Below are 27,435 nucleotides of genomic sequence, written 5' to 3' on the forward strand. Positions count from 1 at the left end.
TCACAAAATTATATAGTATGGGAGGCCATTTGCCCCATCCTATCTGTACTAGATCCAGAATAAGTTACCCAACTTGTCCCATTCTTCAACCTCCATCTCCATAGCTCTCTTAAAGTCATCACTTTCAAATGTATATCCAGCTCTCTTTTGAAACCTCTAGTAGAATCTGCCTCCATTACTCTCCCAGGCAATGCATTCCAAATCCTGACAACATTCTCATAGAATCCCTACAGTGTGGAAACAGGCCCTTCAGCCCAACAAGTCCACACTGACCCTTGGAGCAAGCCACCCAGACCCATCCCCTATAACCCACACACCGCTGAACACTACAGGCAATTTAGCATGGCCAGTCCACCTAGCCTGCACATCTTTGGACTGTGGGAGGAAACCAGAGCACCCGGAGGAAACCCACACAGACACAGGGACAGTGTGCAAACTCCACACAGGCTGTTGCCCGAGGGTGGAATTGAACCTGAGTTCCTGGCGCTGTGAGCCAGGCAACATCCTGGTGAATCTCCTCTGCATCCTTCCACTGCAATCACATTTTACAAGTAATGAACCCACCAAATGCACATGGTACTCCAGCTGTGGCCTAACCAAAGTTGCGTACAGTTTCAATAAAATTTCCCTTCTTTTATGATCTGTACCACAACTGATAAAACCAAGTGTCCCAAGTGCCTTAATTACCCTGTTAACTCAACAAACCATCTTCAGGGGTCTGGACAAGCACTCCAAGATCCCACTTGTACTCAGTTTCTTAAGGTGCTACCATTCATTGAGTACGCTGTTGTCTTGATACTTCCAGAGTGCATTACCTAATATTTTTCAGGATTAAATTTCATCTGCCATTGATCTGCCCATCAGTCCATCATTTTCCTCATTATCAACCACTCAATCAATCTTCTTGCCATCTGCAAACTTGCTTACCCCACTCTTCTATTCTCATCTGTATTGTATGTGTATGGGACCCAGCACTGGACTCTGACCTCCAGTCAGGCAAGCAGCTTCTGCTGCCATCTTCTGTCTCCTACCACTGAGCCAATTTTCGATCCAACTTGCTAAGCTACCTTGGATCCCATATGCTTTTAACACCTTCATTTTCCCTGTGGAACTTGTCAAACTACATCAGCAGCGCTATTCTCGTCTTTTCACCTCTTCATATCATCTCTTCAAAATATTTACCTTCTGATCTGGAGATTAGCACATGCCCTGTTAGTGAATTTTCTACCTAGCTGCTTAAATTCTGATTGCGAGACCACAGCTCCCTTCCTAACTCAGTCATCGGTACAAGTGTGGACCTCTACTTCTGGGCTCTCATCTTCATGTAGAAGAATGTCCTCTGGATGCTCTGTGACATCATGATCATTGTACCAGGAAGGCAGCATACCGTCCTGGAGTCACATCTGCATCACAGAAAGATCTGCCTGTTCTGCTAACTTACAAGTCCCCTCTCACTATTGTTCCTCCTTTCTTCTTCCTCCTCTCCTGTACAGCCAAGCCGTTCATGGTACCACAAACATAACTCTGCTTTGTTCCCTTGAGAAACCAGCACCCTCACCAGGTTCCAAAACAGAAAGCTGATATGTGAGTGGGACTCCATTTAAAATTCTTATCAGTTAATGCCTTTATACAGTTTCTGTCACGCCACCGGTAGAGTTAAGTTGGAAATTGGTGAACACGGCCTCTGTGTAGCGATCTCCAGATTAGAAGTGAAGTTTTAGAAGAGATGATTGGGTGTGTAGATGGGGTTAGTGCAGTTAATGTAGCCTATGCAGGCCACTTCTACCTTCTTGCCAGAATCCACTTGCCCCAAAGATCTTTTTTTTGTTCCCCACAACTTGACTTGATTTTTACAACTTTTTCCCCTACCCAATCCACTTCCACTTATATCCATGATTCTTCTGATGCTTTATTTCAGTTTCAAATGTTCCAGTTATGTGCACCAGCCATCTCCTCTTTACCATGGCGTGCAATCACTTTACACATCCATCCCCCATCAGGAAAGTCTCAACTCTCTGCTTCTTCCTGAAATGAAGGCATGAACCATTCACTTCCACCGTCACGCTGCTCCATCCAACCAAGCTCATTCTCACTTTAAACAACTTATCCTTTTAACTCATTTCGGTTTCTTCAGATCGAAGGTGTAATCATGGGTACCCGTACGGGCTCCCATTATGCCTGTCTGTTTGAGAGTTACGTGGAACATTGCTTGATGCAATCCTACTCCAGCCTCCATCCATAACACTTTCTCTGATACATCCATGACATCATGGGTGCTACCTGCCTGTCTCATTCAGGATTGGAAAAGTTTATCAGTTTCACTTCTAATTTCCACCCTGCTCTCACCTTTACTTGGTGCATCTATGACTCCTCCCTGCTCTACCTCCACATCTCTTTCTATTTCTGAGGATAGGCTGGCCATCAATATCCACTACAAACCAACTAACTCCCACAGTTGCTTGGACTATGTATTCTCACACCCCACTTCCATTCCATTCATCCAAATTTTCCACCTTAAGAATCATTAGCCACCATTTCTGCCGTCTCCAGCAGGAGGCCACCACCAGAAACATTTCCCTCCCCTTCCTTGTTAGCATTTCACATGAGCTGTTCCCTCCAGGACAGCCTGGTCCACTCCTCCATTGCAACCGCACTCCCCCCGCACCCCCCCCCCCCCCCCGCACCCCAACACACGCACACAGAACATGGCACTTTCCCATGCAATGGCAGAATGTGCAACCCTTGGAAAACTCCTGGCTATCCAAGGCCCCAGTCATACCTTCCAGGTGAAGCAGCAATTTACCCCAACTTCATTGAATGGAGTCTACTGCATTTGCTGTTCACAATATGATCTTCTCTACACTGGGGAGGCGATATGCAGACACCTGCATTTTGTATGTAAAAATGAGCCCAAGCTTCCAGTTGTTTGCCACTTTGACACACCATCGTATTCCCATGCCAACATTTCTGTCTAAGGCCTGCTGCAAAGCACAGTTGAAGGCTCAGCACAGCCTGTTATCTTCACTTGGACACTCTGCAGCCATCCAGAATCAATATTGTATTTATATAATTTTAGAGTCTGTATATCTTCCTCCAAGTCCTTTATGCACCCCCATGCCTCAAGTCCTGTCAAGAAATGGGCTGCTTTCAATGCAATCAACTCATTTTTATTTACTCATTGACCGATTATCAGCTTTACTCCTTCCCTGGTTTACTATTAGCCATCCCTTTAGCTGCTTAACTATCTTTTTCTCTCTCTCTGGACTCTGATTCCACCTATCCGTTCAATCCTGCCCAACCCCTATCTCTCTCCCCAGTCCATTGTCATCAGCATAAATACCAACTTTGCCTGACTAATGTCAATTCTGCAAAAGGATCACTGGCCTTGAAAAGTTGACTTTGCTTTCTCTCTACAGATGCTTCCAGATCTACTGAGTTTCTCCAGCCATTTCTTTTTTTATTCTGCTTATGTTACCTTGAATATTCTTGCACTGCTTTTCCCACTTTGCCTTTGAAAATAACCTTTGAACAAAGTCAGAAATAAACAAGGCAAATATGACAAAAATGAAGCCTTCACAGTTAAGATCACTGCTCATGCTTTTCCCATCGGATTTACTGAACTTGGAAGTTCATTGTTTACAGGAATAGGATCAGCAAAATTTTCAGCAATATGAGAAATAATAACCAACTGAGCATCAAAGCACTGCTTCAACTAGTTCTTCAAACATCGCAAATCAGAAAATTTCTGTCACCCATGCTTTCAATTGATAAACCAAGAAGCCACAATACTTTATATAGTAGACTTCCAATTTCAAATGGTAGCAAGCTCAAATTCAAAAAAAATCCTTCAGTTCACTGTCAGTAAAATGAAGGTAGGCCTAGCCAGTGACATCTACAGCCTGTAAATGAATTTTTAAAAAAGACTCCATATGTTCTCTGAGATAACAAGGTGTAGAGCTGGATGAACAAGCAGGCCAAGCAGCATCAGAGGAGCAGAAAGACTGACAGTCAGCTCTAGAGCCTGCTTGAGAAAAATGAAGAAGGGCCTAGACCTGAAACGTCAGCTTTCCTGCTCCTCTGATGCTGCTTGGCCTCCTGTGTTCATCCAGGTCTATGCCTTGTTATCTCAGATTCTCCAGCATCAGCAGTTCCTACTATCTGCATATGAAGGGAGTTCCAGGACTTTGATGTATTGAATGTGAACGATTGGTGATAAAATTCCAAATAAAGTTGGTGTGGCTCAAGAGAAACTTGCAGTTATTGTCCACCCTCATTCTGCTCAGCGATAGAGATTATGAATTTGAAAGTGCTACTCAAGAAGCCCTGGTAAGTTGTACGGTGTATCCTGTAGTTGCTTCACACTCCTGTCACTGTCGTTGGTGTAAGAAGTAAATAAGGAAAGTTGTGGATTTGGTGCCAGTCAAACAGGCTGCTTTTTCCTGTATTGTGTTGAGCTTCAGGAGTATTGTTGATGTTGCACTTAGCCAGGCAAGCAGACATTATTCCATCACAGCCCTAACTTGTGCTTTGTAGTTGGTGGGCAGACATTGGGGAGGTGAATTGCCAGTTCCAACATTCTTAGTCTCTGGCCTTCTTTCATAGCCACTGTAATTTTTCATTTTTTGGTTTCTGCTCCATGGTAACCCCCAGGATGTCAGTAGTGAGGGATTTGATGCTGGTAATGACATTGAATGTCAAAGGAAAATCATAAATTCTCTCATATCTGAGCTGGTTATTGCCTGACATCTGTGTACTACACATGTTACTTGTTATTTATCAATGCCAGTCTGGATGTTGTCCAACACTTGCTGCATAGGGGCAAGTAGTGCTTCAGTATCTGAGGAGCCATGACTGCTGCTGGATATCATGCTGCCATCAGCAAACATCCACACTTCTGGCCTTACAGTGGAGGAAATGCCATTCATGACGCAGCTGAAGATGGTTTGGCTTGTATCGCTACGCTGAGGAACTTCTACAGCACTGTACTAGAGCTGAGATGATTGACCTTCAACAGTCATAACCATCCTCTTGCTTAGATTCTCTCTTGTTGTAGATGGCCATGTATTTGGATGCAGGGAGAGAGTGCATCAAATTTGCAGATGGCACTAGAATAGTTGGGAATGTAAATTGTAGTGAAAAAATAAGAAATTTTAAAATGGATATGGATAGATTAGGTGAATGGGCTCAAATTTGGCAGATGGAGTTTAATGTGGATAGATGTGAAATTATTTTGTTTGGAGGAATAGAAAGTCAACTTATTATCTAAATGGAAAGCAACTTCAGAGTGTTTTGATGTGGAGGGATCTGGATGTCCTTATGCATAAACTGCAGAAAGCTGGTATACAGATACTAAAGATGATAAGGAACACAAATAGAATTTTGGCATTTATTGTGAAAGGAATAGAGTATGAAAAATAGACAAATGTTGCAACTGTACAAGACATTAGTGAGACCGCAGTCGGAGCACTGTGTACAGTTTTGGTCCCCATACTTAAGTTTTATAATTGCATTGGAGGCAGTTCACAGGAGGCTCACTAGGTTGATTTCAGAGGCGTTTATCTTATGAAGAGAGACTGAGCAGTTTCAGCCTATACACTGGAGTTTAGAGGAATAGGACAAGATCTAATTGAGGTATATGATACTTAATGGAATTGGCAAAGCAGATTTAGAATACCCCAAAGAGGTCATATTTTAAGGCTGAAGGTTAGCAGATTTAAAACTGGGATGAGGAGAAATTACTTCTCTCAAAGGGTTGGAAATCTGTAGAATTCACTATCCCAGAGTGCAGTGGATGCTGGGACATGGAGTACATTTATGGAGAGGGTAGACAGATTTTTAATTAATAGAGCATTGAAGGGTTATGACGAGTAGGTGAGAAAGTGGAGTTGAGGCCAAGATGTGGTTTGCCACAACTGTATCATATGGCGGATTGAGCCCGGAGGCTGAATTGCCTACTTCTCCTTCTAGTTCCTGTGTTTTTGTGGTCATTGTCTGGCACTTGTGTGGCACGAATGTTACTTTCAACTTGTCAACCCAAACTTCGATATTGCTCGGGTCTTATTGCATTTGGGCATGGACAACTTTGGCGCCTGGGGAGTCACAAACATTGTTGAACATTGTATAATCATCAGCAAGTATGTTTACTTCTGACATTATAATGGAGGGAAAATCATTGAAACAGCTGAAGATGTTTGGGCCTAGGACTATACCCTCAGGAACCCCTGCAGTAATGTCCTGGAGCTGAGATGATTGAACTTCAACAACCACAGCCATGTTTATGTAGCGTATCACATCACCCAGTAGAGTTTCCTATACATTCTGAAATTCATCTCATTTATCAATATGATTATATAGAGCTTTATATTTCTATCCTGTTTGTTTACTGGGCAAAGATTTTATAAAGGGATGCCACACTGAGCAACATGCCAAATCTGTCAATGCATAAATGCAATCAACTTTGCATTGGTATTGGGATGGGCACTAAACTTACATATTCCTTTTCAGTGACAAGCTTGAAGATGTTTTGGAAACATAGAAAATTGAAGCATGATTAGGCCATTCAGCCAAACAATCCTGCTTCATTGTTCTGCATGATCATGGCTGATCCTTTATCTCAATGCCATATTACCACTGTTCTCTCCCCAACTTCCAAACCATTGACATCTTTAGCCTCTATTTGTTTCTTTAATGTATTCAGTGATTTGGCCTCCATAGCTTTTTGTGGTAGGGACTTCCAAGTTTACCGTCTTCTAAGTGAATTTCTCTTCATCTCATCCGAAAAGGCCTATCTGTATCTTCAATCTGCAACTTTTTCTGGACACCCTAGTCAGCAGAAACACCATCCCTGTAATCCACTCTACCCAGCCCTGTCAGAATTTTATATGTTTCAGTTAGATCCCCTTTCATTCTTCTAGACATCAGGACATACAGGCCCTGTTGCTGCAATTTCTCCTCCAAGAACAAACATACTATCATAGAAATAGATATGGTAAACATTTGTTGCACTCACTCTTTGGAAGTATATTTGTTCTCGGAGAAGGCAACCAAACTGCATACAATACTCCAGATATATTCTCATCAAGGGTCTATACAGCTGCAGTCAGACCTCCTTACATTTGTGCTCAGACCCTCTTGCAATAAAGGCAAATAGACAGTTTGCCTTCCTAACTGGCTGTCCCAGCTCACTTGTTTTGACTGGTGAGGACATCCAGGTACTACTTGTGCATCAACATTTCTCTTCCCGATCTAACACTATTTAAGTAATACTCTGCCAATCTGTTTCTCCTACTGAAACATGTAACTTCAAACTTAATGACATTATACTGCATCCTGTACTCCAAACTTATCTAAATCACGTTGACAGCTCATTACACCTTCCTCACAGTCCATTCCACCAACATTTGTAGTGTCAGCCAAGTTGGAAATGTTGTACATGTTTTCATGTTATTCAAAAGGCAAATACAGATGAGAAGGCTATTCTGCCTGCTTTAGTTTATTTCATCTGGAAAATCCCGGATATTTTCCGCATTGCTCATTTTGCTTGATGGCCTCTCCATTTCATCACTTGCTTGTTATTTATTTGTGTACACTGAAGAAAACTTTTAAAAAAAAGGAAGCATTTCGGTTTATCAGTGAAGGAACAGATGAGATAAAATTAAAGACGTAGAGACAGAAGGAAATCTAAAAGTGAGAGAATTTTTTTTTAAAAAACAGTGTATGTGATAGGTCATAATAATGTGCAGAACAGTGTTGAAAGCCACACTGAAGAATGATATTAGAAGAATTTGCAGAGTGGAAAAGAAGCAGATGTTTTTCTTTTGTTCATGAATCATTGGCAGTGCAACAATGAATTATATTATGATGCACTGTTGCATGTTAACATGGTCTTAGCATCATGAAATAGCATACCCTTTGACCCACCACGCACCGTTGCATGGGTGATAGAGTAGGGATGCAGTGGCCTAGAGGTATTATAAATTGGCTGACTATTAATCCAGAGATTTAGGTAGTATTCTGAATCCCATCATTACAGAAGGCAGAATTAGGATTCAACAAAAAAAAATTCTGCAGTTGAAAATCTACTGATGAGATAACAATCAATAGTCACAAAAGTCCATCTGATTCATAGTTGCTGTCTTGTTTTCCCCTATCTGTCTGGCCTGTGTGTGACTCCAGACCCAATATAAAGTGGTTGACTCTTAACTACCCTTTGAAATGGCCTTGAAAGCTATTCAGCTGTGTTAACGACTTCACCATTGCGTCCCAAGGACAACGAGGGATAGGCAACAAATGCTAACCCTGCCAGCAAATGCCGCATCGAATACTTCAAAAGTTTTTACCATGAAAAAGTGGAGTTTTGTTCATTCTACGTAGTAATAGATTATTCAAGTCTTAATCATTTGATTTGAAACATCAAAGCAGCACTGCTTAGATTCCTGTTTGTAGGAAGTTAATTTATTCATTTGTGGGATATGGGCTTTGCTGGCTGGCCAACATTAATTGTTTGTCACTGCTTCCCCATGAGAGTCTGGTGCTGAGCTGTCGTCTTGACCTGCTGCAGTCCACGTGCTGTATGTGGACTGACAATGCCCTTAGGTCAAAATCACAGCATTCCTCCCTAACATCTTTGAAGGAATGGTGATGTAGTGGTGGAGGGGATCTTACAGGTGGTTGTTTTCCCATCCATCTGCTGCCCTTGTTGTTCAAGGTGGAAGTGGCCATGAGACAAGAGGATGCTGTCTAAAGGTCTTTGGTGAATTTCTGCGTAGCATTTTGTAGATAGTACTCACTGCTGCTTTTGAGCATCACTGATGGAGAGAGTGGATGTGGATGTAGTTCCAGACAGGCAGGCTGCTTTGTCCTGGATGGTGCGAAGCGTCTTCAATATTGTTGAAGCTGCACCCATCAAGCAAATGGGCATTATTCCATCACACTTCTGACTTGTACCTTGTGAACAGTAGGTAGGTTTTGGGGAGTCAGAAGGTTAGATTTTCACCACAGTATTCCTAGCCTCTGACCTGCTGTTATAACCACTGTATTTATGTGGCTAGCCCAGTTGAGGGTCTGGCCAGTGATAACCCCAAGCGTGTTGATAGTGGGAGTTTTCAGTGTTTTCTTAAAAGTCAAACGAAATTACATTGGATCTGTTTAACGTTATATCCTCCATTATCTTCCCTAGAATCATTGCCTTCCTTTGCATGACATTTCCTAGTCGTCTTCCTTTTCTCACTCTTTCCTCACTAAGCAGAGGAATTTTTCATTCTCACTGCATTTGTATTTGGTAGATATGCTTGCCTGTTCTGATCTCCAATCCAGTAGGAATTCATCAGTGCAAATATACAAAGTCCCAGTTTTGATCTGTAGTGTATATGAACAAAATGATCTAGTATTCAAAATAATTCATTTGCAGTGTACAATTTTGCAGTAATCATAGAATCATTGAATCCTTACCATATGGAAGTAGGCCATCCAGTCCATCTAGACCACACCAACCCTCTGAAGAGCAATCCACCCACACCCACGTCCCCTACTCTGCCTCTGTAACCCTGCATTTCCCACGGCTCATCCACCTAGCCTACACATCCCTGTACACTACAGTGCAATTTACCATGGCCAATCCATCTAACTTGTACTTCTTTGGACTGTGGGCAGAAGCCAGAGCACCTGGAGGAAACCCACGCAGACACGGGGGTGGGGGGATTGAAAATGTGGAAACTCTACACAGACAGTCACCTAAAGGTGGATGTGAATCTGAGTCCCTGGCGTATTGAAGCAGCAACGCTAACCACTGTGCCACCCCAACAGAACATAGCAATTAGCTTTTATGTGCACAGTCTACAAAGATGAAGACTTTGGCTTGGTTTCTTTTCCTCACGGCTCCCCAGTGACTGATGCTAATATTGGATTTGTTGACAGCAGAAGGATACTTTAGGAAAAATTTTAAGAAGGTATAAAATTCATGCTTTCCCTTGATATACATAGTACATAAAAACATTGCTTAAATTGTTAAAAAGTTGTCATGGCCTTTATTTTCTTTGTTATTCTACTAGTTCTGATTAGTTGGTCTCCAGTTGTGCAACGTCATCTAACTTACATAATGTTTTATTTTTGAAAAAACCAAGTTACTCCAATTTATTTGACAGAAAAACAAAAGCAGTTTGCAGATTTTGCCACAAAAAAATTAAACAGGTCATTGTATGAAGTAGGTAATTTGGTGATAGCATTGTGTTGAGTGCTCATGATTAGTTTTGTATAAAATACAACTGATAATAAAACAAATACTGAAATGTATTTTTAAATTCAAACTATTAGCTAAACCTTTAATATATGTCAGGTGAATAGATTAATCTCAATTAGTAGCAATTTGTACTTACAGCATTTTGACCTTATGACTGGAGTTTTTCACTTGCACTTGGAAGTCTATGATTTTCCTGTTCATGAAGCAAATGTAGGGAAGGTAGACAGCTGATAATTGCGCAAGCAGAAAACTGTAACCAGCTAATCAATTATTATTTCTCTGTACTTTTGTTTAAAAATAATACTGACAAATCACTAATAAGATGCAAATCACTTGGAATGGTACGATTCACAACATTATTATTAGTTATGCTACTCTACTGGGAATCTAGCAATTATGTATTTATTTTTGTTTAATTTTATTTTGGTGAGAAAGCCTCTGATCCTTTATTAACTCTCCAATTCCTAACTATAGTGTATTATGCAAATTTATTAATTGTAGCCCACAGTTTGAATTCAGAAATCCAAAATTTAAAAAATGGTGTTCTAACTGGTAATGTAAGCCTTTTGATCAGTTGGTGACTTTAAGTAATACTTTTGAAGACACTAAATGATGCAAGACACTGGACTTCCTAGTGGCTAAAAGCAAAGAATTGTTTTTTGTCTGAAGAGATTAGTTGAGATCTGCTGAATAATTAATCCACTGCCAATTAATATAGGCCATTCAAAAAAAATCAGACTCGTCCTATAGTAGTGTGTTCAACAGCACCCTCTGTTGCCTTGAGTAGCAATAGTGACAGTCCAGTCTGCCTGTGTAATATTTAGTGATCAGCAATTTTTTAATCTAAGTAGCTCAAATCATGTATAAAATACAGAAGTCTGTTTTTTAAGAAAAAAAATTGTTTACTAATTTTGAGACTGCATTAAACACTCTTCAAAATGGTTATACCACAATGGTTATACTTGGTCATTAGTCTTACTTTAAACTTCCTTCTCCTATATTTGTGCTAGTAATGTTGCAATAAGTTTTTGTTCTGACTTTGTTTCGGATGCTGTCAGATCATTGGATTGTTTCTCGGAAACTCAGCAACTTGTTGCAACAACATGTTGCACATGTCACTAATAAAATGCCTCACAGCATTTGCAAATAGTACTCAAACAAAATGGGTACCAAATCAAAGGGGGAAATTTTAGGGAGAAAATACCAGAATCAAAAATATAGTAGAAGTGTTAGAGTAAAGAACTTTAGGGAGATAACTGCAGAGTTTACACAAAGACTTTTGAGGACATGTTTACCACTTGTGGTGTGAAAAGACTGATGTACAAGATATCAAACTTTAAAGGGTCAAAGATTCCAAGGCTGGTGAATGTTAGCAATAGAAAGGGTCATGTCCATCAAGGGATTTAAAGACCAGAAAAGAATTTTAGGTTTTTCAATTACTTCAAAAAGCTCGAAGCAGCTATTGAGTGCAAAGGATTAGAGTCCTTTCTGGAGAATATTGAAATAGATGAGTCTAGTAACAACAATATGCAGACGAGGTGCAGCAACTGGGCTGAGAAGATATGGAAATAGATATTGTTGCAGTGTAGAAGCAGCCAGTCTCTGATGGAGAAGGTAACCTAGTCTAGAATAGGTCGCCAAGCTTGCCAACAATCTTGAATAACATGAAATGGTAGCTGAGGAGCAAAATTGAATTTTTTTAGGCAGAAGATGTTGTGGGAGGTTGCTTAAAAAAGTTGCATTTTTCTTGCCATGGTCTGAGTGGAGAAAATTGTGGAAAAGTCTGATAACATACAGTGAACAGAAGATTTGAGAAATAGTAGAGCTGTATGTTGTTTGCCTGCATATGATTTAACCAAGGGGACAGGGTGTTGATGAAGAAGGGAAGATCACTTCTTGGATGAACTTCAAAGGCAACCCAATTATTTGTCAACGTCATCTTTGTTCGGGTTCAAGTTGCTACATCCCAACCATGAAGAAAATTGGATCAGTAACATAGCTTTGCATTCCATTGTTAGGTTGGCCATATTAGGATAATCAAATGCTATCAATAATGATTAGATAGTCAAACAACCTAATTAAATAATTCAATGTCTTAATTACAAACTTACATTTTTCCTCATCTTGACCTGTTTGACCCAGCAATGAGGATGATTACAGCACTAGAGACTGTCTTCAGAAAGGCCACCAGTCTTGTGTGACTAAATTTTGTTTCTTAATATCTAAGGTCTAAATAAAACTCTTCCACAGAATCTAGATGAAGGGCTGGGAGCAGAAGCTTGCATATCTGTGTGCTTAGGTAAATTTTCTCTTTGTTAGTTTCATGTGTCTTCCTTTAATTTTTAGTATGGTGGATGTATTTCTGTTTTCTGCTTGTTAAGGAAATGAAAATTCAACTAATAGGCCTTTGTATGGGTGAGGGAAAATTGGCTTTTTGAAACTATTTAATTTTTTTTGTTAAATAATTTCCAAAGTCTTTTTAGTTATGGCCTGCAGTGTCATGATATGGAACACTGACATGAGGGAAATATCCTTATTCGTGAACACAGGTAATCTGGAAATGAATGTAGTTGGAATGTTCACAATGCCAATGCACAATGTAACCAGATAAAGTGCACCAAGTATAGTCTGTTTCTCTCCACAGTTATTGCCCGTCCTGCTGACTACTTGCAGGAATTTTTTTGATTTAATGTCAGCAACTGCTGAAGCAGACTCAGCCGTGATAGTGTTTAAGTCGTTTGTTGAAATGTTTGCTACATTGATGTTAAAACTGTGCAAGCTTCTAACAAATTGTTTGTCATCACATTACCTGTCAACATCAGCCTATTTTACTGGATAATATGCCCAATACCTAATTTATCACTTTCTTTGGTGGTAATGAACTATTATGCCAGCGTCTAGATCAGAACACCAAATTGTTTTGACAGTGCAAATGACAACGCAGTCTCGTGAAGACTGGCTGCTCCTGAGGGTGTATAAATGACTTAATTACCTGTCAGTACCTAATAATCCATTTTTCTAATACTTATCATTTTGTTCACTTTTTCAGGCTAGCTACAATGATTCTCCTTTCTAGTCAGCACTTTTATCATACTTTAATTGACAATGACTTTAAACTATGACAAAATAATCCCTCAATATTGATCAGAATAATAAACAGAATTTTTCAGCAAAATATTATAGGGTTTATGCGGTCATACAGCTCAGCAACAGACCCATTGGTCCAATTAGTCCGTGCCAATAATGTTCCCGAACTAAACTGGTCCTCCTTGCCTGCATTTGTTCCATATCCCTCCAAACCTCTCCTGTTTACTTCCCTGACCAAATGTCCACCACTTCCTCTGGCAGTTCATTCCATACAGGAATCACTCTGCTCAAAAAAGACATCGCTGCTCGTGTCCTTTTTAAAACTTTCTCCTCTAGCGTTAAAATGATTCCCCTTAGTTTTGAACTCCTCTCCGCTAGCAAAGGGGTATTCAACTTATCTGTGCCCCTCATGATTTTATAAACCTCTATAAGGTTGCCCTTAAACCTGCTATGCTGCAGTGAAAATGAGGCCCAGCCTATTTTTATAACTCAAACTCTCCAATCCTGACAACAGCAATAACAACATCGCAGCTGTTGACACAAAGTAACAAATTACACAGAGGTGCTGTCCAGATTTAAGAAATATGCATACATAATTTAGATCTTCTTTTGTACTGAGAGAAAGATTTGTGAAAAGATATTTGCACTTGGTGCCTTGGCTTGTTTGGAAGTTAGCCTATCAGTAGTTTTGCTGGACTATTTCTATCATCACATGCAGTATTGTTCTATAATTGAAGAGAAAATGTGCAAACTTGGTTTCCAAAGACCCCATAGTTTGTTTTCTCATGCACCTTTTAAATATCCAGTCTGTTTGTTGAGCCACATCATTTGTGGATGGGTGGTAGGGGGCTGAGTGGACATTCTTGACATTCTTGGATATATCATGTGTACTAAAAGATTGGCGGAGTTTTTCTTTGGTGTTACAAGAGGTAGTAGAGTCCGTTCAGTGCATGTTGGTATGTTTTGAAAGGGTGCTAATAAGGGTTACGAATGTAAAGCCCATAAATGACCCTGCAATACCTGCATGCATTCGCACCCATAGTTTCCCCCACCATTCCCATGGATGCAATGGGGCTACTTGTGGAATTTCAGTTTTCTTGGCGAGTTTTGCACTGCTTGACCAGATATTTGACATCCATGTCTGTATCAGGCTACCAAACATAGCTCCTTACAAACATCTTCATTTTAGAAATTCCTGATGGCCGTTATACAAATCTTGACTAATTGTATGCTAGCCTAGATGCAGGAGAACCATCAGGCTGCGCACCAGATAATGCCATCTTCGATGTTCAACTCTTTATACTTTGAGAAATAGAGCTTCACCTCTTTCGTAGGATGTCCTTGTGTCCCATAATTTAAGATGATATAATGTAACTTCACTAATGTAGGGTCGATCCAAGTCTGGATTTGCATGGCTGAAGCTGGTAGAGTGTCCATGAAATTCAAAATTGTGATGACTTCCTTCATCTTTGGAGGTAAAAGTAGGCTGGTGGATATCAGCAAGCGGCTCAAGGCTTCCGCACTGGCTGTGCATCTTCCTTGGTATTCCAAGATAAATTCATGGGCACCTAATGGCAGTGAGCATTGGACCTGAGCTGATGCAATGGACGGAATTGTCTCATCTTCCTTGAAGAGGCCCAGCAGTAGTTCATTATCAGGTCCTGTGGTGAAATGCTGACCATAGACACATTGGTGGAACTTTTGCACCATGAACACCATGGCCAAACCTCTGTTCTCCATCTGAGCATACATTTTTTCAGCCTCTGCCAGCATTCGTGATGCGTACTCAATTGGAATTGACCCATCATTCCAATGGTGTGATAATACCACCCCATCCAGTGGGGGAGGCATCACAGGTGACAGTGAGTGGTCTCTGGTTATAATTTCGTATATTTGTCAACAGTAGTGTTGTTTGACATTTGCAAAGGTTTTCTCTTCTGGCATTTGCCACAACTGTTTCTGGTTTTTTTATTATACAGGACGCGGAGTACTGCCAGCAGAGTCACCTGGTTGGGCATGAATACCCCATAGTAATATCTGAGACCTAAAAAGGACTTCAACTCCATTAACTCCGCAACTCCCCACCACTCTTTCTCTGCGCCCCCCCACCCCCACCCCCAGCGATGGAGAATGCCGTCGACCCTGTCTCCCGCATTTCCCGCAGCTCATCCTGCACACACCCTTCCCCCCGCCCCAATAACAACCAAAACAAAATCCCCCTCGCCATCACATACCGCCCCACCAACCTCCATATCCAACGCATCATCGTCCAACACTTCTGCCATCTGCAATCCGACCCCGCCACCAAAGACATTTTTCCCTTCCCACCCTTATCTGTTTTCCAGAGGGACGATTCTCTCCATGACTCCCTTGTCTGCTCCACACTCCCCACCAGCCCCACCACACCCGGCACCTTTCCCTGCAACCACAGGAAGTGCTACACTTGCCCCTACAACTCCCTCCTCACCGTCATCCCAGGCCTCAAGAAGACCTTCCACAACAAGCAGATGTTCACCTGCCCATCTGCTAATGTGTATCCGCTGTTCCAGATGTGGCCCCCTCTACACCGGGGAAACCTAGCAGAGGCCTGGGGACTGCTTTGCGGAATACCTACACTCAGTTCGCAATGAACAACTGCACCTCCCAGTCACGAACCATTTCCACTCCCCCTCCCATTCTTTAGACAACATGTCCGTCCTGGGCCCCCTGGAGTGCCACAACGATGCCACCTGAAGGTTGCAGGAAAAGAACCTCATATTTTGCTTGGGAGCCCTGCTGCCCAATGGTATCAATGTGGACTTCACAAGATTCAAAATCGTCTTCCTTGGACTGACCTATTCCCTCCCTAACTCGCCACCAACACTCACCTTTTACTGGTTCCACCCCCACCTCTTTGACCCGTCTATCTCCTCTCCACCTATCTTCTCCTTTATCCATCTTCTGTCTGCCTCTCCCTCTGTCCCTATTTATTTCAGAATCCCCTTCCTCTCCTCCCATTTCTGAAGAAGGGTCTAGGCCCAAAATGTCAGCTTTCCTGCTCTTCTGATGCTCTTCGGCCTGCTGCATTCATCTAGTTCTGTACTTTGTTATCTCAACTCCGTTGTGTTCCTTGGAGTCAGAGCTCTTTTTATGGCTTCTGCTTTCCCTCCAATAGTGCGTAATCCATCCTTGTCATCCTTTTACCCAAGGTACAATATCTCATTTACCTGGAACACACATTTTTCCCTTTTCAGCTGGACATCAGCCACAGGAGAATGCTACAAAAATGTGACCCCCAATCAGCTTTGCCTAAAAGTCTATTTTGCATGGCTCAAGGTATCTGGCTAAGTGGAAAGTTCAGTTGACCGTGTTCCTGTGTTCCCCACAGAGACTAATCAAGTTTTAAAACTTGGACAGCTGGCACAGCCCATTCAGCAAATTGTACTGGGTGTATGATGCCACGTTCTTGTAGACATTCCAATTCAGCCTCTCCTTTGGCATAGAAGGGATTAATCATGCTTGAAGTATTTAGTCGGGCTTCTGGGTCTCTGTAGATCTTGGCCCTAGTGTCTTTTATTGTCCCAAGGCCACCTTGGAGCACTTGGAAATATTACCCATTTTAAAGATCTGTTACCAATGTAAGTAGATTTTCTGTAACCAGTCCCCTCCCAAAAGGTTGGAACCTGGCCCTCGTTCCAGTAGTGAAGAGGAGCGGGGAAGGAGCAAGGGCTAAATAATAAGCGGAGATGAAACCCAGAGAGAGAACAGAAGTTGGACAGACAAAGGACTGGGTAAAGGACAGTCTGGGGAGTCAATAGATGCTAATTGAGGTCATTAATAGCTTATAAATGAGATGGCTGTGGTAACAGCCAATGTGATGACAAGGCCTGGTATTTTGAGGTTGGAGTAAGGACATGGAAGAAGAGCTTCACTGAAGCACTGCAGCAAGCCTGTGACAGAGATGTTGACCAGAGAACACAGTCTTGTGTTAAGTGGCAGGTAGCAGGAAACTCAGTGTCATTTTTGCATACTGAACGTAGGTGTTCTGCAAAGCTATAGTAAAACAGAGAAGATGGTAAACGAGGGGGAGGTGTGGCATTGTTGGTCAAGGACAGTATTACAGTTGCAGAAAGGATGTTTGGGGACTCGTCAACTGAGGTAGTATGGGCTGAGGTTAGAAACAGGAAAGGAGAGGTCACCCTGTTGGGAGTTTTCTATAGGCCTCTGAATAGTTCCAGAGATGTGGAGGAAAGGATAGCAAAGATGATTCTCGATAGGAGTGAGAGAGACAGGGTAGTTGTCATGGGGTCTTCAACTTTCCAAATATTGACTGGGAACACCATAGTTTGAGTACTATAAATGTCCAGTGTGTGCAGGAGGGCTTCCTGACACAGTATGTAGATAGGCCAACAAGGGGCGAAGCCACATTAGATTTGGTACTGGGTAATGAGCCTGGCCAGGTGTTAGATTTGGAAGTAGGTGAGCACTTTGGTGATAGCGATCACAATTCTGTTATGTTTACTTTAGTGATGGAAAGGGATTGGTGTATACCACTGGGCAAGAGTTATAGCTGGGGGAAAGGCAATTAAGATTTAGGGAGCATAGGATGGGGAAGGAAACTGCAGGGGATGGGCACATTAGAAATGTGGAGCTTATTCAAGGAAAAGTTCCTGTGTGTCCTAGATAAGTATGTACCTGTCAGGCAGGGAGGAAGCTGTAGAGCGCGGGAGCCGTGGTTTACGAAGGAGGTGGAATCTCTGGTCAAGAGGAAGAAGGCGGCTTATGTTAGGATGAGATGTGAAGGCTCAGTTAGGGCACTTGAGGGCTATGAGGTAGCCAGGAAAGACCTAAAGAGAGAGCTCAGAAGAGCCAGGAGGAGGCATGAGAAGTTGTTGGCGGATAGGATCAGGGTAAACCCTAAGGCTTTCTATAGGTATTTAAGGAATAAAAGAATGACGAAAGTAAGATTAGGCCCAATCAAGGATAGTAGTGGTAAGTTTTTTGTGTGTGGAGTCAAATGAGAAAGGGAAAGCGCTAAATGAATATTTTTCAACAGTATTCACTCTAGAAAATGACAATGTTGTCGAGGAGAATACTGAGATACAGGCTACTAGACTAGGTGGGATTGAGGTTCACAAGGAAGAGGTATTAGAAATCCTACAGAGGGTGAAGATAGATAAGTCCCCTGGGCCGGATGGGATTTATCCTAGGATCCTCTGGGAATCCAGGGAGGAGATTGCCGAGCCTTTGGCATTGGTCTTTAACTCGTCATTACCTACAGGAATAGTGCCAGATGACTGGAGGATAGCAAATGTGGTTCCCCTGTTCAAGAAGGGGAGTAGAGACAACCCTGGTAATTATAGACCAGTGAGCCTTACCGCAGTTGTTGGTAAAGTGTTGGAAAAGGTTATAAGGGATAGGATTTATAATCATCTAGGAAAGAATAAATTGATTAGGGATAGTCAGCACGGTTTTGTGAAGGGAAGGTTGTGCCTCACAAACCTTATTGAGTTCTTTGAGAAGGTGGCCAAACAGGTAGATGAGAATAAACCGGTTGATGTGGTGTATATGGATTTCAGCAAGGCGTTTGATAAGGTTCCCCACAAGAGGCTATTGTACAAAATGCAGAGGAATGGAATTGTGGGCGATATAGCAGTTTGGATTGGAAATTGGCTTGCTGAAAGAAGACAGAGGGTGGTAGTTGATGGGAAATGTTCATCTTGGAGACCAGTTACTAGTGGTGTACCGCAAGGGTCGGTGTTGGGCCCACTGCTGTTTGTCATTTTTATAAATGACCTGGATGAGGGCGTAGAAGGATGGGTTAGTAAATTTGCAGACGACACTAAGGTCGGTGGAGTTGTGGATAGTGATGAAGGATGCTGTAGGTTGCAGAGTGACATAGATAAGCTGCAGAGCTGGGCTGAGAGGTGGCAAATGGAGTTTAATGCAGACAAGTGTGAGGTGATGCACTTTGGTAGGAGTAACCGGAATGCAAAGTACAGGGCTAATGGTAAGATTCTTAGTAGTGTAGATGAGCAGAGAGATCTCGGTGTCCATGTACACAGATCCTTGAAAGTTGCCACCCAGGTTAACAGGGCTGTTAAGAAGGCATACAGTGTTTTAGCTTTTATTAATAGAGGGATCGAGTTCCGGAACCAAGAGGTTATGGTGAAGCTGTACAAAACTCTGGTGCGGCCGCACTTGGAGTATTGTGTACAGTTCTGGTCACCGCATTATAAGGATGTGGAAGCTTTGGAAAGGGTGCAGAGGAGATTTACTAGGATGTTGCCTGGTATGGAGGGAAGGCCTTACGAGGAAAGGCTGAGGGACTTGAGGCTGTTTTCATAAGAGAGAAGAAGGTTGAGAGGTGACTTAATTGAAACATATAAAATAATCAGAGGGTTAGATAGGGTGGATAGGGAGAGCCTTTTTCCGAGGAAGGTGACGGCGAGCATGAGGGGGCATAGCTTTAAATTGAGGGGTGAAAGATATAGGACAGATGTCAGAGGTAGTTTCTTTACTCAGTAGTAAGGGAATGGAGCGCTTTGCCTGCAACGGTAGTAGAATCGCCAACTTTGGTACATCTAAATCGTCATTGGATAAGCATATGGACGTACATGGAATAGTGTAGGTTAGATGGGCTTGAGATTGGTGTGACAGGTCGGCACAACGTCGAGGGCCAAAGGGCCTGTACTGTGCTGTTATGTTCTATGTAGAATGGTGCTCGTGGAGCATAGGAAAGTGTGATTTTAAAGAGGTTTGTAAAATCATGAGGTGCATGGATAATTTGAATAACCAGGGTCTTTTTCCCTAGGGAACATATTTTTCAGCTAAGAGGTAAATGTTTTTAAAGAGGATGTGAGGGCAACGTTTATTACACAGTGGTTCACATGTGGAAGGAACTGCCAGAGGAAGTGGTGGATGCAGGTACAGTTACAACATATAAAAGGTATTTGGACAGGTCAATGAATAGGAAGGGTTTGGAGGGATATGGGTCATTGCTGGCAAGTGGGACTAGTTTAGTTTGGAAATATGTGTGGCTTGGTCTAGTTGGATGAAGCGCCTCTTTCTGTGCGGAATGACTCTGACTCAAAGATCTTTCATCCATATACAGGAGGTGGCCATTTAACTGAAGTTTTCACTTAATTGGGGCCATGTTGATGTAATTTAGCTGTGTCAAAACCTCATCCTTGGGCTGATTTATTTATAAAGCCCCTTGACCAGGCTTCACCCCTTGACCTGGGTGTTCTGCATTTCACCTGTTTCTGTCACCTTGTCTGGGGTGAACTGTTTGAATACAAGTGCGACATGGACATTCTTGCTCCCTATTGTCTTGTGGAGAAACTTTCTGTCTAGTTCTGGAACATTGCAGCTTCTAACTCCAGTTGGCCGCCTTGGCAACAAACGCAAACCACAAGTATCATCTGCTGGAAACTTGGCTGTGTGGATTGGGATATTTCTAAGGTTGAGGAGAGCACGTCTCTGGACCCCTGAGCCTCCAAGCCCCATTTTCCAGGGGAATGGGCCAGTTCTGTGCCTTTCATGAGGCCCAGAGCTGGCTCTGTCAGTAGCTTCCTTTGGGTCAAAATATTATTAATTCCACAAACTAAGCAATCCCTGAACATTTCCCAAAGTGCTGACCTGTACTCTCCGCTTCCACCAATTTCTGCAGTCTTGACAAAAATTCAGTAACTGGCTCACCAGGAAGTTGATTTTCTCTGTTAAACCTGCAATGCTGCAATATAACAGAAAGTTTGGGGTCATGCTTGTTGGCCAGTTTGTCAAAGGATTTTTACTTTAGTTTGCTGGGTAGGCTATACTCTTTATGATGCTGAAATCAGGACCCCCAAAGCAGTCAGGAAAACACTTGTTACCAGTGATCTAGCATACTGGAGCCAATCCTCCACACCCACATCATAGAGTTCCAGTCTCCCAAACATTGTTAATGTTTTCTTCTCACTGACTTACTAGCTTCTTTGAAAGGCAAGGCTGTCTGAAACTTTTCCTGATTCTCATCACCAACATAATAACTTACAAAGCCCGACTAGAAAGGAACATCATTTTGTAGAACACCGAAATAGCAAGACCAATAATTAGCTATTTGTAATTACCCTTGGTGGTTGCGAAGCAGGTTACCATTAATGTCTTAACTTGTACAAACCAAAATGCAGCTTTCATTTAACAGATGTTAGTCAGAGACTGATACTTCTGATTGAATGCATTTACTTGTATTGCTGCTTCCCAGTGAAACCCCAACTTGGTGACACCATTATGAAGAAAAATAAACATTTTAATGCCTCCAGAGATAGTATTTCTTTAAAGAATTGGATTTTTCTGGTGTTTACCATCACCAAGTACAACTGTACTACAAAGCTTTAGACTGCTAGCTTTTTGAATTGTTTTCTAAACCAAGGCTGCTTTTCTGATTGTGCATGCACATTCATTCCAGTTGGACAAACAATCATTTAGTTTATTGCTTCAGTAATGTGAAATCCCCATAATACAAACTGAAATGAAACAGAAATTACTGGCAACCTCTGTGTAGAGATAAACAAGTTTAATGTCCCAAGTTGAATATGATTCTAGTAATATTTAACTGAAAATGTTAACTTTCCTTTTCGCCACAGATGCTGCCAGTCATAATGTCACAGCCCTGTTGAATAGTTACAGAATCTGCAGTGTCTTGCTTTCACTTAACTGCTACACAGACTGTCCAGCTTCTACCTGGCTGGCAGCTTAAGGACAACATGTTACTGGAGCACTTTGTTTATGGCCTCTAAATCCTTATGGAATTAGTTTAGCACGTTATTGAAATAAAGCAAAACAGTCTACCAGTACTTGTCTTTAAAACAGTTGTCTACTGATAACTCCCAACTGACTTCCCTTAAAAGCATTTCTGTAATATGGTCTGGAAGAGTTTAAAATTGGATCGAAACTGAGTTGTTGGTTAGTGCAGAATTGCCATGAGACTAAACAAAAGCAGGAAATATCAGTTGTTAGACCACAAAGCCAGGAAGGGGAAACTGATCAAGTCATGCTTTCAAATATTGTGGAGTCATCGAGAATAGCTGAAAGCTACATTCATCATTGCAATCACACAGGTGATGACAGTCATTTAATTCTTTTTCTTCTTCTTGTTTTTGCACAACAGAAAAACGCCTGATCCTGTTATAATTTTCTGAACTAGGCATGGGTTATTATGGGAATAATAACAAAACCAAAACACTACTTATAAAAATATCACACAATATAACAGCTGAATAGAATCACCAAGAAATCATTCACCGCTTTGCAGAGGAGGCTGCCAGGTTTGCCTGCCATGATTTACCTTGTAGCTTGTCCCTGTGGCTTGACGCCTGCTTACTGATGGTTGAATATAAGCGGTGGCAAGTAGAAGTGCTGAAGTGCCCTCTTAAAGGCCTCAATTAGCCTCCAGGTAGAAAGGCCATTCTAGACTCTTGCACTGCGGACTTGGCAAGGGAAACCAGAGCTGATGGCCTTAATACCATGCACTTTTCCACCCTCTGTAACCCATCCTGCAACCGTGAGGTGCTGTGGGCCATTAAAAGTAACAGGACTGTACTCCAGTTCTGTTGCACAGTCTGCAATCTTATGCCCCAACATATCCCCCCACTCAACCATTACCATCGTGCCAGGGTTCAGTGGAGAGTGCAGGAGGGCATGTCAGGAACAGCAGCAGGTCTACCTAAAAATGAGGTGTCAGTCTGGTGAAGCTATCAAACAGGACCGCTCACATGCTAAGGAGCATAAGCAGCAAGTAATAGACAAAAGTAACCGATTCCATAACCAACAGATCAAATCTTAGCTCTATAGTCCCGCCACACACAATCACAAATGCTGGTGGACAATAAAAACAACTCGTTGAAAGAAGAGGCTGCAGAAGTATCCCAAAGATGGGAAGAGCCCAACACATCAGTCTGAGATATAAGGCTAAAGCATTCATGCGATCTTCATTGAGAACGACCAAGTGGATGATCCATTTCGGCCTCCTCTAGTGGTCCCCAGCATCACAGATGCCAATCCTCAGCCAATTCAAATCACACCTCGTGATATCAAGAAGTGGTTGGAGGCACTGGATACTGCAAGCGTTGAGTCCTGACAGGATTCCTGCAATAGAACTGAAAAATGGTGCTCTAGAACTTGCTGGTCATCTATCCAAGCTGTTTCAGTATAGTTACAATGCTGGTATCTACCCGACAATGTCAACAACAATCCAGAACTGTCCAGGTAGGCAAAAAAGCAGGACAAATCCAATCCGGGTAGTTACTGCTCCAACAGTCTATTCTCTAATATCAGTAAAGTGATGGAAAGCGTCATCTACAGTGCTGTCAAGCAGCACCTGCTCAGTGATGTCCAGTTTTTGTTCCACCAGGACCACTTAGCTCCTGACTTCATTAGAGCCTTGGTTAAATCATGGACAAGAGTTGAATTCCAGAGGTGAGGCAAGAGTGACAACCCCTGACATCAAGGCCATATTCAACCAACTATGGCATCCAAGAACCCTAGCAGAACTGGATTTGGGGGAATTAGAGGGCAAACTCTGTACTGAGCAGAGTCATTCACAAAGGTTGTGGTTGTTGAAAGTCAGCCAGCTCAACTCCAGGACATATCTGTCCAAGTTCCTCACTAATATCCCAGGCCTAATTGCTTCAGCAATGACCTTCCCTCCATCGTCAGAAGTGGGAATGTTTGCTGATGAATGCACAATGTTCAACACCATTCAATACTCCTCAGGCACTAAACGAGACCATGTTCAAACGCAACAGGATCTGGACAATATCCAGGCTTGGGTGACAAATGGCAAGTAACATTCATGACAGAAATGCCAGGCAATGAGCATCTCCAATCAGAGACAATCAAACCATCGAGCCCTGACATTCAATAATGTTATCATTGAATCCCCCACTATCAACATCCTGAGGCTTCACATTGGCAAGAAACTCAGCTGGACTGACCATAAGAATACAGTGGCTACAAGAGCAAGTCAGCACTCAGAATGCTGTGGGGAGTAAGTCACCTCCTCACTCCCACAAGCCTGTCCACCATAGACAAAGCTCAAATCAGCATAGTGATGGAATATTCCCCAGCTACCTGGATGGATGCAGCTCCACAACACTCAAAAAACTTGACCCTATCCAGGACAAAGCCAGCTGGAATGGCACCACATCCACAAGCATCAACTCCCTCCACCACCGACCTCAGTCACAGCAGTGTGTACTATCTACAAGATGCATTGCAATATTTCACCAAAGACCTTTAAACAGCACTTTGCAAACCCACAATCACTTCCTCTAGAAAGGCAAAGCAGTAGATACATGAGAACATCACCGCCTGCAAGCTCCCTTCTTAGTCACTTACTATCCTGACTTGGAAGTATATTGCCATTCCTTCACTATCACTGGGTCAGAATCCGGGAATTCCCTCCGTAAGGCCATTATTGGTCAACCCACAGCAAGTGGCTGCAGTGGTTCAAGAAGGGAGCTCAGAGCCTCTTAAGGGCAACTAGGGACAGGCAATAAATCCTGGCCAGCCAACAACACTTACGTCCCTCGAATAAATTTTTTAAAAAACCCCAGAGCAAACATTAAATTCCACCTACTTTGTGTGCCATTTGAGTACTTAGAATCTTGGCCTTCTAGACATGAAAATCCATGCACTGTTTGTAGTGTCTATACTTAATTAATCTCAGTTGTTTTATTTTAAATACTACTCAACATTTGTCTCATAACTGGGTATTTTCAGTGTACTTTTATGTCAGCAGTACTACTTGAAGTTTTGTTTCTGTGTAAAAGCAAACTTTATAGAGAAGCAATAGATAAATATCCAGATCTTACTACATTTTACAGGACAAGGTTGAATGTGACAATTTGATCTTCAGACAAGGAGAATTTCTCATGGTACCATACAGTTGGATTGTCTAGAAGATCTACAGATCTTGTATTCTCTCTATTTCTCTCTTTACTATTCTTGTTAGATTCTTGCATTGCATAAGAATACTTTGAATCTCCTGTTTATTCCTGATTCACCCCTGTTGCTCTTAACTTCAGAGTTGTTTTAAGATACTGGGGAAAGTACCGAACTTAGTGAACTCAGCACTTCAGCGTAAATTCAGATGATTATATTACATACAGTCAAAGGGGGCAATAGCAGCCAAGTGGAAGCATAGTTCAAAGTAAGTTTGAATTTGTGCACAATGTTTAAATCTGGACTTCAAAACATGCTTTTTGAAAGTGGTAGTGAGTAAACAATTGAGTTTTGGAGCTTAGTTGTAACTACTTAGCAACTTCTGTTGAACCAGTAATTAGTTTCTTTCCATCTCTCTCCTCCACTTTGTCAGATGGTAGCATTCTGTTCTTCGAGTCACAAGGTTCCAGGTTGTCCCACTCCAGGAGTTAAGCAGAGAAATTAAAGCTGGCATTCCAGTGCAGCACTGAGTGGTACTGCCCAGTCAAAAGCACTGTCTTTCAAATGCGATATTAAACTGAGGCTGCTTATATCAGCATGAATGAATGCAATGCATTTCCCAGCACAAGTTTTAAAAAAGAGGGGGATTTATGCTGATTAATATTGAACACGCCTGGACTGAATAACTGATCATTATCACATTTGCTATTTGTGAGAGTTCTTGTGTACAAAGGCAGGGTCTGCTGAGGTGACAACTACACATGCACACGAACTTGGAAATGCACATGCTCGTGGTTCCAGAAAATTCTACACCTCTACTTATGCATCTAGTCCACACTACACATGTGGACAGAATAGGTATGCCATTGAAATGAGGTTCGGTGACAGAAAATTCCTCCAGGACTGGATGGGAGTGGGGGTTATTGGACAAGAGGATCAGACTGGTTGGGGAGAGTGGAGGAGGGCAACTTACTCTTGAGTGCCGATTTCCTCCCTGCCCTTCCTGCTAGGCCCCGATCTCTCTCTCTCGCTCTCCTTTCTAGGTCCTGATGTCTTCCCCCTCCCAGATCTTGATACCCACCTGCTCCCAGACCATGGGCTGTGTCTCCAAAACCATTTTTACACACACACACACACACACACACACACACACAGTTTAAAACACTGCATGGTGCTCATACGCCAGTGTCAGCAGACATAGCCATGTGTGAATTAGCTGTAGTGTTTCCAACATTAAAATAGTGCCTACAGTTCAAAAGTACTTCATTAGCTGAAAAGTGTTCTGGGACTTCCAGTGATTTTGAGGTAATCAGGTATCTTCCAATTTCTTTCACCAAATAAATTGAGAAAATGTCATTAAAACAAAGAGGAAATGCAATTCGAAAATCTGAAGCAACTTTTAGATTTATGTAGAAACAAATGTTTCATTAAAGTTTCTTAATAGCTTTTCTCCTATAAAAACCTTTCTACTTTTGAATAGTGTTAACATGTTTATTAATACTCTTACAGGCTCTGGATGGGAATTTCTATGACCATCTTAAAGAATACTTGATGGTTTTCAACAGAACAGAGCTTGAGGCCTGTCAGTCTGTACAGAATACATTCCAGTTGCTGGTAGAAGCTTCCAGCAAGGTGAGTCTCTGGCATTGCAAGGATGGGTTTATCACTTTCTATGGAAATGTACCCCACTTGTTACTCGATACAATGCTCCAAGCGATGCTAGCATTCAGGAATTTCATTGATAAAATCCTCGAGCTGCATCTAATCAATGATTTAAACCTGACAGCAGTTTTGTTTTGTTAAAAGTAACCTATTGTATGTTCTGTAAACAAGAAACTCAGTTAAGTTTGCTTTTGTATTGTACTAAAGTTTCTGTCAATAGCAGAATTGAAAATGAAGTACTAAACAAAAAAGACCTTTATAGGGACATTTCAAATCCTTTAGTTCTCAATAACAACAGGTGGGTGTAGCTTTCTCCTGCATTGAAAGTGCTAATACTTGTGCCTTGGAATCAATGAAGGAAAATTATGTTTTACCTTTTCAAAGAATTTGCAAAATTAACTTTGCTTCAAATAAGGAAGGAAGGTTCATTGAGAGCACCGTATACTTCCTAATGGTCAATTGGAGCATAGGCTTGGGAGGAGATAACCACACAGCAATTTTTAAAGTCCTAGATTCTGAGCAGCCTTAACAAAGCATATGTGTAT

The 27,435-nt window shown here is 41.9% G+C and overlaps 1 protein-coding gene across 6 annotated transcripts in view; it reads left to right on the forward strand.

The window, feature by feature from the left end:
- The window catches only part of LOC125453699 (F-BAR and double SH3 domains protein 2-like), a 238,588-nt gene that overhangs the window by 115,733 nt on the left and 95,420 nt on the right, over positions 1-27,435 (forward strand). For all 6 annotated transcript variants that reach the window (XM_048533585.2, XM_048533589.2, XM_048533586.2 and 3 more), the window contains one exon: positions 26,738-26,860. In XM_048533585.2, coding sequence (XP_048389542.1) covers positions 26,738-26,860 — 123 coding nt within the window. The remainder of the gene's footprint in view (positions 1-26,737; positions 26,861-27,435) is intronic.

This window comes from Stegostoma tigrinum, chromosome 6 (genome assembly GCF_030684315.1).
Source record: "Stegostoma tigrinum isolate sSteTig4 chromosome 6, sSteTig4.hap1, whole genome shotgun sequence".
NCBI classification, from domain to species: domain Eukaryota; kingdom Metazoa; phylum Chordata; class Chondrichthyes; order Orectolobiformes; family Stegostomatidae; genus Stegostoma; species Stegostoma tigrinum.